General features: G+C 50.4%; 1 protein-coding gene across 10 annotated transcripts in view; it reads right to left on the reverse strand.

Moving 5' to 3' along the window:
• Positions 1 to 13,940, reverse strand: part of DCTN1 (dynactin subunit 1) — a 67,754-nt gene that overhangs the window by 43,080 nt on the left and 10,734 nt on the right. For 7 of the 10 annotated variants that reach the window (XM_053402241.1, XM_053402242.1, XM_053402236.1 and 4 more), the window contains one exon: positions 2,663 to 2,911. In XM_053402241.1, coding sequence (XP_053258216.1) covers positions 2,663 to 2,890 — 228 coding nt within the window. In that variant the 5' untranslated portion in view covers positions 2,891 to 2,911. Of the gene's footprint in view, positions 1 to 2,662; positions 2,912 to 11,839; positions 12,120 to 13,940 lie in introns of those variants that run through there. The other 3 variants (XM_053402243.1, XM_053402244.1, XM_053402237.1) reach the window with 1 other exon arrangement.

The following is a 13,940-nucleotide window of genomic DNA, read 5'->3' on the forward strand; positions in this document are numbered from 1 at the left end:
ATCTTTCTGAAAAGCCTGCAGTGCTGCTGTCACAAGGTTCTGGTCCCCAAGATGTGTGGGTTCAAATCTAGTTATGGACTTGGTATGTGGCCCCCTGGAACCCAGTTGCTGCTTTCTAAAACAAAACCAATATGCCTGGGTTTTATAGACATGCTCTTGGTCAGAAGATCTAAGTTCTTCATCTAAAACACACACACCCTTAAGCACCCCATAACTGCCTGTGGAAAAAGGCTTGAGAATAAAATAGCCACCATGCCTGATGCAATAGCGCAGCTCCCCCATCTCTAGGGGGCCCCTGTTTACTGGCAGCAGAGAGGAAACACCTCCCAGTTTACACCCATTGCTTCCCCCTTCCTGGGCTGCTGAAAGATTTTAACAGTCTTCCATGCCCAGTGGCTCCCTGCCCTGCATGTACATCAAGCATACATGACCTGTAGCCCTGTTGAGGGAAGCTTTTAATGTTTGATGTATTACTGTATTTTAATATTTGGTTGGAAGCCGCCCAGAGTGGCTGGGGAAGCCCGGCCAGATGGGCAGGGTATAAGTAATAAATGATGATGATGATGATGACGACTGGTGGATTCTCTTCCCTCGGTCAACACCAGCACCACTCCAGAATTTTACAGGTATAAGAATGGGAATTATTCCCATATAAATTTGTCCTCTACTGAGCCCTGAATCTTATAAATAAGTTTAGGATTTCCCTTTAAGACTGTCTGGTATACTCTTTAGGGAGCAAACTCTTGTGGTTGGTTTTCCCTTTCTACTGCTACCTATCTGACTTCTCCCTTATCCCTAGTCTTAATAGTTTGGAACTCTGGGTTTGGCTATATAATTTGGGCATCGCAAAGATTCTCCCTTTGTGTGCCAGGCAGCTTTTTTTCTGTGCTGGCAACACCCTTTGAGCAAGGGGAGTGGAAGGGGAAAACTCCTTCCGTGATTCCTGAGGAGTGAGCTGGCCGTTTCCCCAAGCTGAATATTAACCCACCACTCTTAGGAGACCCACTCATTCGGGAGCAAAGGGGCACAGAGAGGCGGAGGCAGCAATGAGGAAGGGGAAGGGTTTCAGGCTGGCCCCTCCCTTGGTTCAACCTGCTAGTGCTGACCCCCCTCCTGCAAGTGCAGCAAGGGTAGAGAAGGGGGTCCTTATTCAAGGACTTGTCCTTATTCAGCCCTGCATATTGGGGCAAACTCCCTTCCACCCCCCACACCAAAACACACAGAGCAAGGGACACCGCAAAGGCCTGGCCAACTGCCCCAGCCTTCCTGTTCACCCTCACTGGTTAATTCGTGCCCAAGAGCATGCGCAGATTATGTCACGCGAGGCAGCTTCCAAATAGATACCCAGCATGTGGTTCACCCTGTGCAACCTGTCAACTTGACCACTAACTGAGGAAAGGAGGAATGCGAAGGAGAGAGCAGCCCAACCTGGCCAGAGCCACATCTTTCTGCCTCTTCGCTTCCCATCACCAGGAAGAAGCTGGACCTGAAGCAGCAGCAGCAACCAGCTCCAGCTGCCAACAAGATTGCCATAGCAACAGATCTGTCAAGCAGCACCAGAAAATTCAGGGAGGAAATGAGAGAGAGGAAGCCCCAGTAGCCAGGCTTCCAGAAGGAAGGCCCAACTGCTCCAGGCAGAGGGTTTGGGCACAACTAAGGGCAGGAGAGCAGGAGCCTCAAGGAGACCATCTTCTGCACAACACACACCAAAATGGGCACGAGCTGCAATGGGGGGATTGGGCCCCACATCACTTGCCCTCTGGGTTTCCCAGCTCAAGCACAAAACCATCTTGGGCTACCAGGACTGAAGTCAACCAGGACCAGACGGCACTGGGACAGAATCCTGAACACATACGCCAAGGCCAGCAGAAGAATAGAGGAGCCAGGTTACCTCAAGCTCCCTAACTATAAACCACCCACCCACCCCCATCTGACCTGTGGGGGCATCAGGACTTTGCAGCAAGTGCCATGGGCATGTCCCACTCTGCTCACTTCCCTTGAGAGGAAGGAAGGGTGTGCATGACAGAGCCAGCAGAATTAATCTGAGCTTGAAAAGCACATGGCGTTAAAATAGACGGGAAGAATAACATTATTCTAAGTTCTACTCTATATAACCACCCTTAGTGTGGTTAAGAGCAGTAGTCTCGTAATCTTGGGAACCGGGTTCGCGTTTCCGCTCCTCCACCTGCAGCTGCTGGGTGACCTTGGGCCAGTCACACTTCTCTGAAGTCTCTCAGCCCCACTCACCTCACAGAGTGTTTGTTGTGGGGGAGGAAGGGAAAGGAGAATGTCAGCCGCTTGGAGACTCCTTAAAGGGAGTGAAAGGCAGGATATCAAATCCAAACTCCTCTTCTTCTTCTTCTTAGTGCCTCAGGACCAAGGGGGCAGTGAGTGGGGTGGGAAGGGCTGGGCTTCAGAGGCTTTGTGGGCACCAAGGGAAGACCTGAAGGGCACCAAGTTGGTGCCTCCTATTTTAGGAGACTCACGAGGGCACCAGAAAGGGTAAAAACCGCAGTTGATACTTGGAAACGGCTGGTGCACCTTAAAGGGGGAGAGAGACACTCTCCCTATCAAGCGTGTTAAGCAGAACTTCTTTCCTGACCGACACAAGCACTGACTGATCTCGGTAACACCCAGCCTTGCCGCTCAAGAGGAAGCTTACCTGCGACTGTCGCACAAAGATGCCGTGGTTCTCCTCGCAGGTGAAGTACTTTCTGCCCTGCACCATGCCATCGTTCTTGCCTTTCGCTTCGTCCAGGATGACGCCCACCCACTTTCCGGTGGCAAAGAGCGTGGCGCCCACATAGGCCACCGTCCCACGGTACCCTTTCCCGATGACCTCCACCCGAGAGCCCACTTTCAGGGGCTTGCCGCTCACTTCCACGCTCATCCTGGCGCTGGCGCTCGACGCCTGGGGAAAGAAACAGGGAGAAGCCAAGGGTCAGTTGACAACCACAAGGAGGCTCTTCAAGGCAAATCTGGACCCAAAGCATTGTTCAGTGCCACAAAGGAGAAATCCTCCTCCTCTCTACACACGCGAAGACACGGCGGTGTTGAACAAAGGAGGCCAGTCACAGAGTTTCTTCATAGATTTGAAATAAATGTTGAAGAGGGCAAAGGGCTGCTGAGTGGATTCTCTTACAGTAGGACCAGAAACAAGGGAGATGAGCTGCTGGAAAACAGATCCAGGCGAATATGGGGGAGGACTTCTGAAATCCTCCGGAGTGGGATGTGCTGCAAAGGGGAGCTGTGCAATCTGGCTCCTTTCAAGAAAAGACTGAATAGGACTATGACGCACAGGCGCGGACCCTCTTTCCCCCCATATTTTTTCTTTAAAAGCCTCAAGTAGAAGGGGGCCTGCCACATGAGTCTGCTGAATGCTTCTGGTTCTATGGAAGCTGACTGACTGGAGGCCCAAAAGAAACCCAGAGGAGTTTAATGGAGGCAATTGCAAGAATCTTTTCCAAGCCCCTTCAAATCGCTTCCAACTTCTGCCAGAGCAAAATGAAGATGGGAAGTGGCCTCTCAGCAACGCATGGTCCTTTCGCTAGAAATGCACCAAGTGGCAGCGTGTGGCCCAGTCCCTCTCTCTTTGGGAACCAGAGCATTCCAAGAACTGCTGCAAGCCACCCTCTCTCTGGGCTGGAGCGCTTATATATTTCAGAAAATTTATACACCGCTTGATGGGAGAAAACCTCAAAGCAGTTTACAAAAAAGATAAAACAATGAAATCATCAATAAAGAAATTCACAACAGTAATTTAAAATCTACAATATAAGGCTTGGCTAAACAAAAATGTTTTCAGCAGGTGCTGAAACGAGTACAGCAAAGGTGCCCTCCAGATATCTATAAGCAGGGAGTTCCAAAGTGCAGGTGCTGCCACACTAAGAGATCCATTTCCTACAACTGTGGAATGGGGATTATGTGGCACCGATAACAGTGCCAGTTCCGCAGATCAAAGCAGTTGAGTTGGCATATATAGGGGGCAAGGTGATCTTGCAGGTAAACTGGTCCCAAATTGTTAAGGGCTTTATATACAAATAGAAACACCCTGAACTGGCCCGGGAGGAAACTGGCAACCAATCTCTTGCCTTTTAAGGCTTTCTGCCACCTGAAGAACATCCTTCTCCTCCTCCAGTAATGCTACCTGCAGGATGAGAAGTGGCCCCTCCAGGCAAAAAGGCTCAGTCTGGGATATGAAAGGCTGATGGTTTGAGCATCCGTAAAAAGGAAAAGCTCTGCGGATCAGTCTTTAAGAGACCAAGTGCCTGGATCCGTGTCTTCCTCTCCCTCCTGCTGGGAAACATCTACAGCTTTGGCTATCTATCAGTACTGTTCTGAAGTCTAGACTATGTGCAACCAACCTGTTTTGCCAGCATGGAACCCTATTGGGGATGGTGTGTTCACAATGAAAGTACAGCAAGTCTGAAGAGGGAACTATCACCTGCAGCACCGCCCCACGGAGCAGACTAACAGCACACAGCCAGGAATCCCACGGCTTGACACCTGGGCGCAGATCTTGTAACAGCCTCACTCCCTTCCCAGTCCACTCCCCTTGTATATTACAGTGGACCCTCAGGTTGCAAACGTGATCCATGCAGAATGCACATTCACAACCCGCAGCGTTCGCAACCCGAGTCTGCGCACACGCGGGTTGCGATTCGGTGCTTCTGCGCATGCGCAACCGCCGAAACCCAGAAGTAACCCATTCCAGTACTTCCAGGTTTTGGTGGTCCGTAACACGAACAAACACAACCTGAAGTGGCTGTAACCTGAGGTAAGACTGTATTAAGAAAAAACACCTTTTAATCAAATCCTCCTAGATGTGCTTCTTCCCAGAATCACAGGAAGGTGTTTTGTTCTAATGCATGCAGTGTGTGGTTACCGCAGCTCAACAAATCCACTGGAAAAACTGCCATAGGACCAGCCCTGAATCCACAACCCACAGAGATAGCTCAGCTACCGAGAACAGAGCTGACCTGTCCTGGCACATCTATTCCACATTTATTGCCTCTGCAACTGCAATTCTAGTCATACCCAGTTGCTCATCCTGCTGGCCAAAGCTCGGTGGCCCAGCCTGCCCGATTCCTGGTCAACATGACTATACCAGAGTGCCATGGTCACATTGCACTTGGAGAAGGAGCCAGAGATCCTGGGCCAACAGTTTGAAGTATTGCACCTACCTAGGACTCTCATCTTCATGAAGCACCAAAATGCAAGCTGCAGTTTTTGCAACAGACATGGAAACCGACATGTGAAGTCAGCCAGTCAGGGCTGTGATGGGAAGCAGCAGCCCAAGTGCCCTGTTTGCCTGTTAAGGAAGGCCTGGTCGCCTTCCCACAACAGCCGCCCCCAACACAGTTTCGCCTCCAATAGGCCACAAGACGCAGGCTTTCTGGTTTGCCTCCCTTCCTAGGAAAACTGCTGATGGGTTAAATTCACAGTCGGCCTGAGAAACGCAGGGACAGACCTGCAAATGACTCAGTCTAAGGCACCAGGAGGCTTCCTGCACAAAATGGGAGCAATGCAAGGACAGCACCCAAACGATGGAAAACAAGACCAAGTGAAGGCCGGCTTTTAAAAAAAACCTCTTCACAGATGAGTAAGAATTTTATGCTTTTTAAGGGTGGGTTGCAGAAAAGAGAACACTACTTACAGAACGTTTTGGAAGACGATGTGTGTAAAATAACAAACTTGGTGGGGAGGGGAAACTTGTTGAAACTTGTTTTAAAAATGCAGCAATGCAGCTGCCCTGTTAAAGGCTCACTTCCAAACTCCAGGTTCGTGAGCTGAAAGCTTGAAAAAGCAAGAAATTAGTCCACTTAAAATCAATAACTACTTTCCCGAGGCAGACAGCTGCAGACACCCAGCACATGCCCCACAACGGGGTCCAAAAGGGGAGGGGCCACAGTTGTTCTCCCTCCTTAAAATAAAGGACAGGGGCTGGTTCTGCAGAGCGATGGATCTGGCAGCAGCTTGGCTAAGGTGGAAATGCAATTGCACCAGGGCAGGGAGACATGCTCTTCCCACCAGGCAGTGAGATGGAAGGCACACTTAAAGGATTAAATGCTGGGCAGGAGAAAGAAAAAGCCACCCTCTCTTTACAGGCTCAAAGAAAGAGGAGAGAAGGGCCTTTCTCACCTTTTAAGTGAATTCCCACCCCTGTTCTCTGCTCACCAGGACACTTAGTTCCAGGGCACGCAGCACCACCTGTACCGGAATTGTTTTAAGACGCTGTTATTGTTTTATCTTTTGTGCTTGCCGCTCTGGGCTCCTTAGGGACAAGCTTGGAATATACATTTATTTATTTTATTTAACAAAGTGCATATGCCGCTTGATTGAAAGAAAACCACAAATATGAAATAAAACATTGAAATCACCTGTAAAAACAGTCTATTCCAAAGAAGATTGAAATTCATCAGTAGCTAAAAAGAGATTAAATACATGTCGTAACAACAGCACCGCCAGCACCCTGGGCATTCTAGCCAAGGAATGCCATCATCCCTGCAGACTAGTGAGTGAGATGCCATTGGTCCCTTTGGGCAAGGCATCCTTCGCCTGAGATTCCTAAGGAAGTTAGGTATCTGGCTATGGCGACACAAATATGCCTTAGTTGCCTCCTGGCTGATCTACTGCAGTGTTCTTTCTGCCTGGGGCTGCTTTGGAGAAGTGTCTGTGAACTTCAGCTTCTCCAGGATGCTATGGCAAAGCTTTCTGTTTTGGGGAGCATTTCACACTCTGACCAAACAACCTCGCTGGCTTCCTTCTTGTTTCCAGGCCCAATTCAACGAATCTGCTTGGAACCAGGATGCACAAGGGCTGCCTTTTCGCACTTTCACTCTTCATTATGGAGCTTCTTTGCTCTTTAAGTTCTTCCCACCGATGGCTGAGCTGTGTTTGGTTGAGACGCTGAAGAGGTCCTCTGCTATGGATCTGTTCCCACGGAAGCCTGTCCTGATGCTTCTCCATCACAGGAGCAGGAATTCAGCAGGGCAAGCTGCTAAGTTTTAATTTCCCTGACATTTTAGTCTGCACTGCTTTGTCCTCCGTATTTGCCATTAATTATTACAAGAAAGAAGATTCTGACTTAACATCAGGAAGAACTTTCTGACAGTATTAGCTCTTCAAGAGTGGTGCAGACTCCCTCAGAAGGTGGTATTGACTCTCCTTCCTTGGAGGCTTTTAAGCAGAGACTGGATGGCCATCTGTCACGGATGGTTTAGTTGCTATTCCTGCATTGCAGGGGGTCGGACTAGATGACCCCTGGGGTGCTTTCCAGCACTACACTTCTAGGATAACTGTATTTTATTGCAAGCCCCCTTGAGGATTCTAAATTGAAAAGTGAAGTAATTAATAACAAAATGAGCAATACATTTTGGCAGAATACAGCTCAGGAGACAAACAAAAGTGAAATAACCGAGCTCTGCAGAAGCAGCTGTGCCTGTGAGAAACAGGGGCGAGCCAGCAAACTATGGCTGCTGCTGCTTCCGCCAGTGGGCTGTGGGGCTCCTGGAATAAGAGGGAGCAGCTTCTGCCCGATGGGGCCAGGGGAGGATCCTGGGAACGCGACTGAAGAGCAGCTTTTGCAGCTCTCTCACAAGGATGCCTTTTATTCCACCAGCCACTAGTAGCACCCACCAGAAAACAAGCAAGTTCCGAAATAATCCAGAAGGAAGGAGGAAAACCAAGAGAGATGGGCTTGCTAGAGAGAAAAACCCTCAAGGCAGCCCAGCAAAGGCGAGTGCAAGGCGAGGAGAGATAGAGGAAGCCCACTTCCACATTCAGGCGGATAAAATGATTTGGACCTCCTCGGGGAATATTATTCAGGTATCATTTTGGATGAGGCATCTGCCCAACTTGAAGAGATGCGTGGTAGGGTGAACAAGCTGTCAGACTCCATCAGCATGTCTAAAGATGCCCCAGGAATTACGCAGGTGTATTAGAAGGCCAGGCACCATGAACTGCACAGGAGGAAGGGAACTCAATTCGGGAACCCACATAACGTGTCTAGAGAAAACACAAGGATGCCACAGAGCACATGGCAGTGGATACAATAAGGTGCCCTCCAGCAGTGGGAATGAGAGAGGGGCTCAACAGAACTGCCAATCACAGGACCTGCCACCTACCACAGAATCAGAGCAGCATCCCTCAGGTGAGCCAGAGAACCCATCACCAGCCTGCCTGTTCACAGAAGGGGGGGGGGTGGAATTTAGAAAGGAACAGCCAGGACCCCAGCTTGGGCTCTAGGTCCCCTCTACCTGGCAAGTGACACTCATGTTTTCAAGGAACAGAGTCTTCTCACTGGCTGCCCTGGTTTAAAGGAATGAGCTCCTGGAGGAGGTATGTTCATGGCTCTCCCTTCTGGGCTTTTTAGAACCTTTCTCAGGCTCACTTGTTCACAACAGCCTTTGGGCAGATGGCAGAAAGCTATTTATTTTTTATTTAAATCATCTCCTTGCCGCTTCAGTTTACAACCTGTCATTAATAAACAGGACTTTGCAAGCACTATAGGTACAAATGCAATAATAAGCTATATTTAAAGCAGCATGATTAACAGAAAAACATGATAATCTCTCAAAGGAAAACATGACAAATGAAAATCAGGTACAAAAATACAATAGAAATTCCATATATAAAGATCATTAACGAAATAAATTCAATACAACAGAAGTTGTACCAACAGCTCCTTTCCCCCTAAAAGTCCCCTATAACATGTTTTATGCTGCCATACTTGCTATTTAACTTTCAGAGTGATTTAAGCTTCTTGCATTTTTAATATAATGTTTAATCTCACCCTAGCCTTTTCCACAAGTGTTCAAGGCAACTGAACCCTTGTGAAAAAGACAGAAAGCCCTTATATAAATACATAAAAATGAGTGGGACTCCCGTGTCGCTCTGTGAAACTGAAATCTGGAAGATTCTGACCTTCTCTTGGCAAAATCCTGATGCTTGACTCACAGTGAGTGCCTGTCCTTGGCTGCAGAAGCTCCCTGCCTTCTCCACTTCAGAGCGGGGTTCACTCTCTAGGGCTGTCAATGCAGACACTTCTCCAAACATGCAAATCACATTAGTATTTCTGAAACACGCAGGCTCCAGCCTCTGCCACTAAAGTTCATTCTCACGGAAGATTGTGAAAAATAACCAATTGAGCATCGCCTGCTTTGCTTGAAGGTAATGTGCTGTAGCTGCCTTCTTGGTTCATTATCACAGGCTTCCTTCTTCCTCACTCCAAGAAACTGGAGTTAGTTTCTGACACCACAACAGCTCAAGCACCAAGGAGAAGGCTATTTGAGGCCTCCTCCAAGAGTCTCTTTGAAGTACAAATCCATAGTCTGAGGAAGGCCTTCAGCCCCACAGCCTGCCCTGCCACCCACCCACCCCTCCAACAACAAGAGCCAAGGGTGCAGGATTCAAAGCATCTCCCGCCTCTAATTTAAGTCATGGACAGACTCATCTGGAAGGAGGAGGAGGAGAAGCAGCCAAGCTCCCTTTGCACTAAGCCTCATTATCAACAGCCATGTAATACCAGAGAACTGCCATCTTCCCTCCTCACCAAAGGAGGAGATTACTCAAGGATTAATAACTGACTTGTCACCCAGTGACAGAATGGGGGTGGCTGCTGTCTCATCAAAGGCGGCACAGATGATCTGTTGCTCTCAAACGAAAAAGTGAACCAGCCAGAGCTGGTGTCTGTCTGGTAGGAGCCCTCGCTCTGCTCAAGAACCAGGCTGCCCCTGACATGCGCTTGGCCTGGCTTTTAGAAAAGGGGAGCAAGGCAGTGTGAAAGGAAGGACAAGGTGATGGGTGCAGGGAGGCTCCAAGGAGCTAAGAGCAGAACAAAGGGTGCCCAGCCCTCCAGGGAGGAGCGCAAAACTGAAAGCCCACAGGAAAACTATTTTCCATGTCAGCCAAAGAATGCAGAAGAGCCAGAAAGTCTAAACTGCCTGCCCCCCACCCCAATGTCCCAAAGTGCAGGCTCCAATCCTGGTACAACTTACTAAACCAGGGAGCTGGTGCAGCTCTGTGGAGAAGGAAACAGCAGTGGCTGCTGCAGACCACTCGAGCCAACAAGCCAAGCCACATTCTACAACCACTAGCAAGGCACGTTCGATGCAAGACCAACATAGGGTACCGAGTTAGGTCTCGTGTCCATTGAGTTCAGCACCATCTGCACAGAATGACAAAAGCTCTCCAGGATCTCAGGCAGGAGTCTGGGAATGCTGGGGATTGATCCCTGGACCCCTGCACTCAAACATATGTTCTAGCACTGCGCTAAGACCCTTCCCCAACCAGCCGGCATCAAGTCCTGCAGATGCTTAAGAGGGGACCACCGTGGCAAGCAATGGAACACACAAGTGAAGGCTCTTCCTTTTAATAGGCCCACAATGGGCCTTGTCTCTGGCAAGAGACTGACCCAGTTTGGGTTTATGGGGGCGGGAGAGGATTCCAAACACGGAAGACTATAAAAATCACAGCCCAGGCAGCTGATAGATCCTCCAGAGGCTGTGCTTGAAAGAACACAACAGCAACCTCAGTGCATCAGACCCAGAGGCCTCCTGACCGACTGCCCTGCTCAAGAGGCAGCCAACATGAAACTTCAGTCACTGTCAGCCCCTTTCAGAGATGGAAGAGGAAGGACAGGGGAAGGCAAGGAACAAACCCCTGCAGAACCACAAGCTCACTTCTCAGGCACCAGAGCCTGGAGGGCAAACATTTTGCACTCCCGACTGTCAGCTGAGCGCCAAAGACAACGCCTTCCACCCGCTTTGGGGCCTCCACGGAAACTAGCCAGGGTAACTGCAGAGGAGCCGAGGGACAAAGTGGCCTGGCCCCCAGTGAAGGGAGACCACCTGCCTTGCATGAAGAAGGTCCAAGGCTCAATCTCCAAAGGCATTTCTCTGGGTAGGGCTGGAAAGGCTCCCTGCCTGAAAGCCTGGAGAGCCCCTGCTGCCAGTCAGTGCTGGGGCTGACGGACCAGTGGCCAGACTTGGTATAAGGCAGTTTCCTATGTTCCAACGAAGAACCAACGAGAAGCAGTGGCAAGAAAGGCCTCCCTGGGAATTGCACATGCTTCCTTCAAGGGAGCCACAGACGGCCTCCTCTCCTTGCAAAGGTGAAGGAAGACACAAAGGTGGCCACTCAGCACTCCCAAAGCACCTTAAGCAACACCAGGCTCTTGGCCCAACGCACTGCCTGAGCAGCCCCACATCTTGTGTGTCACTTCAGCCCTCCCTGGGGGTCGGGCAGGGCAGGGTGGGTACAGAAAGAGAACAAGAACAAAATGACAAAGGGGAAAAAACTCCAGAGAAAGGCCCCATTGTGAGGCTGGTTCCGAGTTCTGCTGCGGAGTCTGCAGCTGATGCCCAAACTGCAATATGGTGGAAGAGGGGGCTCTCAAAGACTGTCTGGAAAGGAAGGGGGGATAAAGGAGGGGGTGCGGGTGGGAGCAAGTGGTTGCTGGGGTGGGGAGGGGGCGGAGAAGGGGAAAGGAGCCCAGAAGCTTTGCATTCAAGAGCCCTGGGGAAACTCACCATCACCAGAGGCTCAGCTGACACCTTCTTACAGTATCAGCAGCAAATAACAGCAGCCCATCTCCATCGAAAGGGCTTGGCTAGCAGGGAAATTCAGCCAACAACCCAGCTTTCCTCAACATACAAGGCATGGAGGCACAATTCATGGCAGGGAACCGGCAAAGGAAACACTCTCTCTCTCTTTCTCCCCATCCAGACCATCTGCAGGCTCCCCTCGCAACAGATTGCATCTAGAGATACTGTACCTACAGGGGCACAGAGCACAGCCCAGGCGTGGAGCGGCCAATGGCTGCCCATGTGTCACTTACCCGGCTGTACGTGTGCCTCTTGGTCTGGGCCATGCTGATGTTCTTCCTCCCAGCTTTAATTCTCTCTGAAAAGGCTGCTCTCAGCTCATGGCAGGGGGCTCACCAGGGAGGATCCTGCCCCTTCCTATGTTGCAGAGGAGGCTTCCATGCCCACGCCCTGAGCCACCCTCTCCCTCCAGCCACACGGGAGAAAAGAGCCCTTTTGCTGACAGAGAGGCGTCTTTAAGCCTCCAACACACAAAAATCCAGCCCAGCTGATGGAGACTCACTCTGCAGTGCTGCTCCAGACTCTTGTCACAGATTCTGTCAGCCCACTGGGTCCTAATGCTAGACCGTTTTTGCTCTCAGAAAGGAAGAGCAAGACGCTTTGTGAGGCGAAGGTCGCACAGCACACCAGAAGCACCCACCAGCCCAGAGGCAAGTCACAGGCTGAGCTCCACTTTGGTCCTCTCTGTCTGGAATAGTCTGGGGAACAGCCCTACATGACACAAAACGTGCCCTCAGGTATACCACTTGGAGCTCTGCCTGTCCTGATCACCCATGCGCACCCCCTCCCCATCGCTGGCTCCCAGAAGTGCATTTAGGCCACCTCTCCTGGGCCTTTTTTCCTGCTGAAGTGGAAAGAGAGTAAGAGGAGGGAAAGCAGAGAAGAGTAGCCAGCAGCAGCAGCCCTGCTAGCCAAGGCTCTCCATCAGATCTCAGGCAAGATGGCAACAAAGACCCAGCTCAACTGCTCCATTGCCTGACACAGCCACACAGGGCGGAAGGTGAGGGGCAGGCAGCTCAAGAGTTAACTGCGACTTGCTCTGAAATCCATCTGCCCCTAGACCATCTGCCTCATGACACCCAGAGCTACCTGGGAGAGGGAGGCAGCAGGTAGGAACTGGAGATTCTGGCAGGACCAGATTCCATCTGCCGCTAACATCCTCAGGAGCCAACTCAGGCCTCCATGAGGTGAACCTAAACAGCAAACACATTCCACCAGGCCTGTCTTAGTGAGGGTCCTCTTTCAAATGTCCTGTTTAGAAGCAAGGGCTCGGATTCATTATTGCTGATCAGAACATCAGGAGGTGCTTCAGTTTCTAAAAAACACTGTTCTATACTTAGGCTGCTGCTCCTCTCCGTCTCCTTTGCTGCCGCCTCCTCTAGTTCCACCTCCAGGCCTTCTGCCATGCTGCTCCTGGTGCGTGGAATTGTTTCTCACCGCCAGCTCAGCTCCTGAACCATCCCTGAGCAGTGCTCCTCTGCTACCACCTGACTCTTCCATACCTACTGCTGGCCAATAAATCCATAAACCAAACAATCCATTCCCTGCTCAGCAGTGTCAGCACCACCTGAGAAGCAGCTGAAGAGAGGGGGGTAGGGACAATTGTTGCCCAGTGGCAGAGCCCATGCTTTGGATGCCAGAAGGTCTCCGTTTAGATTCCTGATGTCTCCAGGAACTTGACTTGTACTGTGTCAGGAAATACAGTACTATGCTGACCGGCTCTCCAGGGTTTTGAAGAGGATGCCATTCCCAGCCCGACCTGGAGGGGCTCTGGGTGAAGCCTGGGACCTTCCGAAGTTCAGCCACCAAGCTAAAGCCCTTCAGTTGCTGGGAAAGATTCCTGCTCAAAACGCTGGAGAGCTGATGCTGTGAATAAGACGGGCACCTGGCGGGGGAACTCAGCTGACTTTCAGGTTTCCTCTGCCCAGGAGTGCAGCCTATGGATTGATTAAATCTGCATATGATTATTACAAATGAATAGGCAACCGTTTTGTTTTTAAGATTATGCCCCTAAGTGTCAGCACCAGCACTGCCTTAAGAAGACTCTCCCCTCTCATGTGTCAGAGCGGGAGCAAATGCCTCTTACTGGGTGGTGCCAACTTTGCCTGTTAAAAATAACCATTGTTGTTCTTGCGGCTGCTTTCAAATCTGCTGCCCAATTGATCATGTGGAGACTTATTTATCAATTAACCTGACTGATGACTGGTCTGATCAGCACCCCTGTTCAAAACGACAAACTTCAAAGAGTTCTCAGGTCCAGAAGTAACCCCAAGGCCTCAGATTCATACAATGCCCCCTATAAGGGGTGAGGAAAAGGAGGGAATAGGCGCAGGG

The sequence above is a fragment of the Podarcis raffonei genome, chromosome 9, assembly GCF_027172205.1.
Source record: "Podarcis raffonei isolate rPodRaf1 chromosome 9, rPodRaf1.pri, whole genome shotgun sequence".
Taxonomy (NCBI): Eukaryota; Metazoa; Chordata; class Lepidosauria; order Squamata; family Lacertidae; genus Podarcis; species Podarcis raffonei.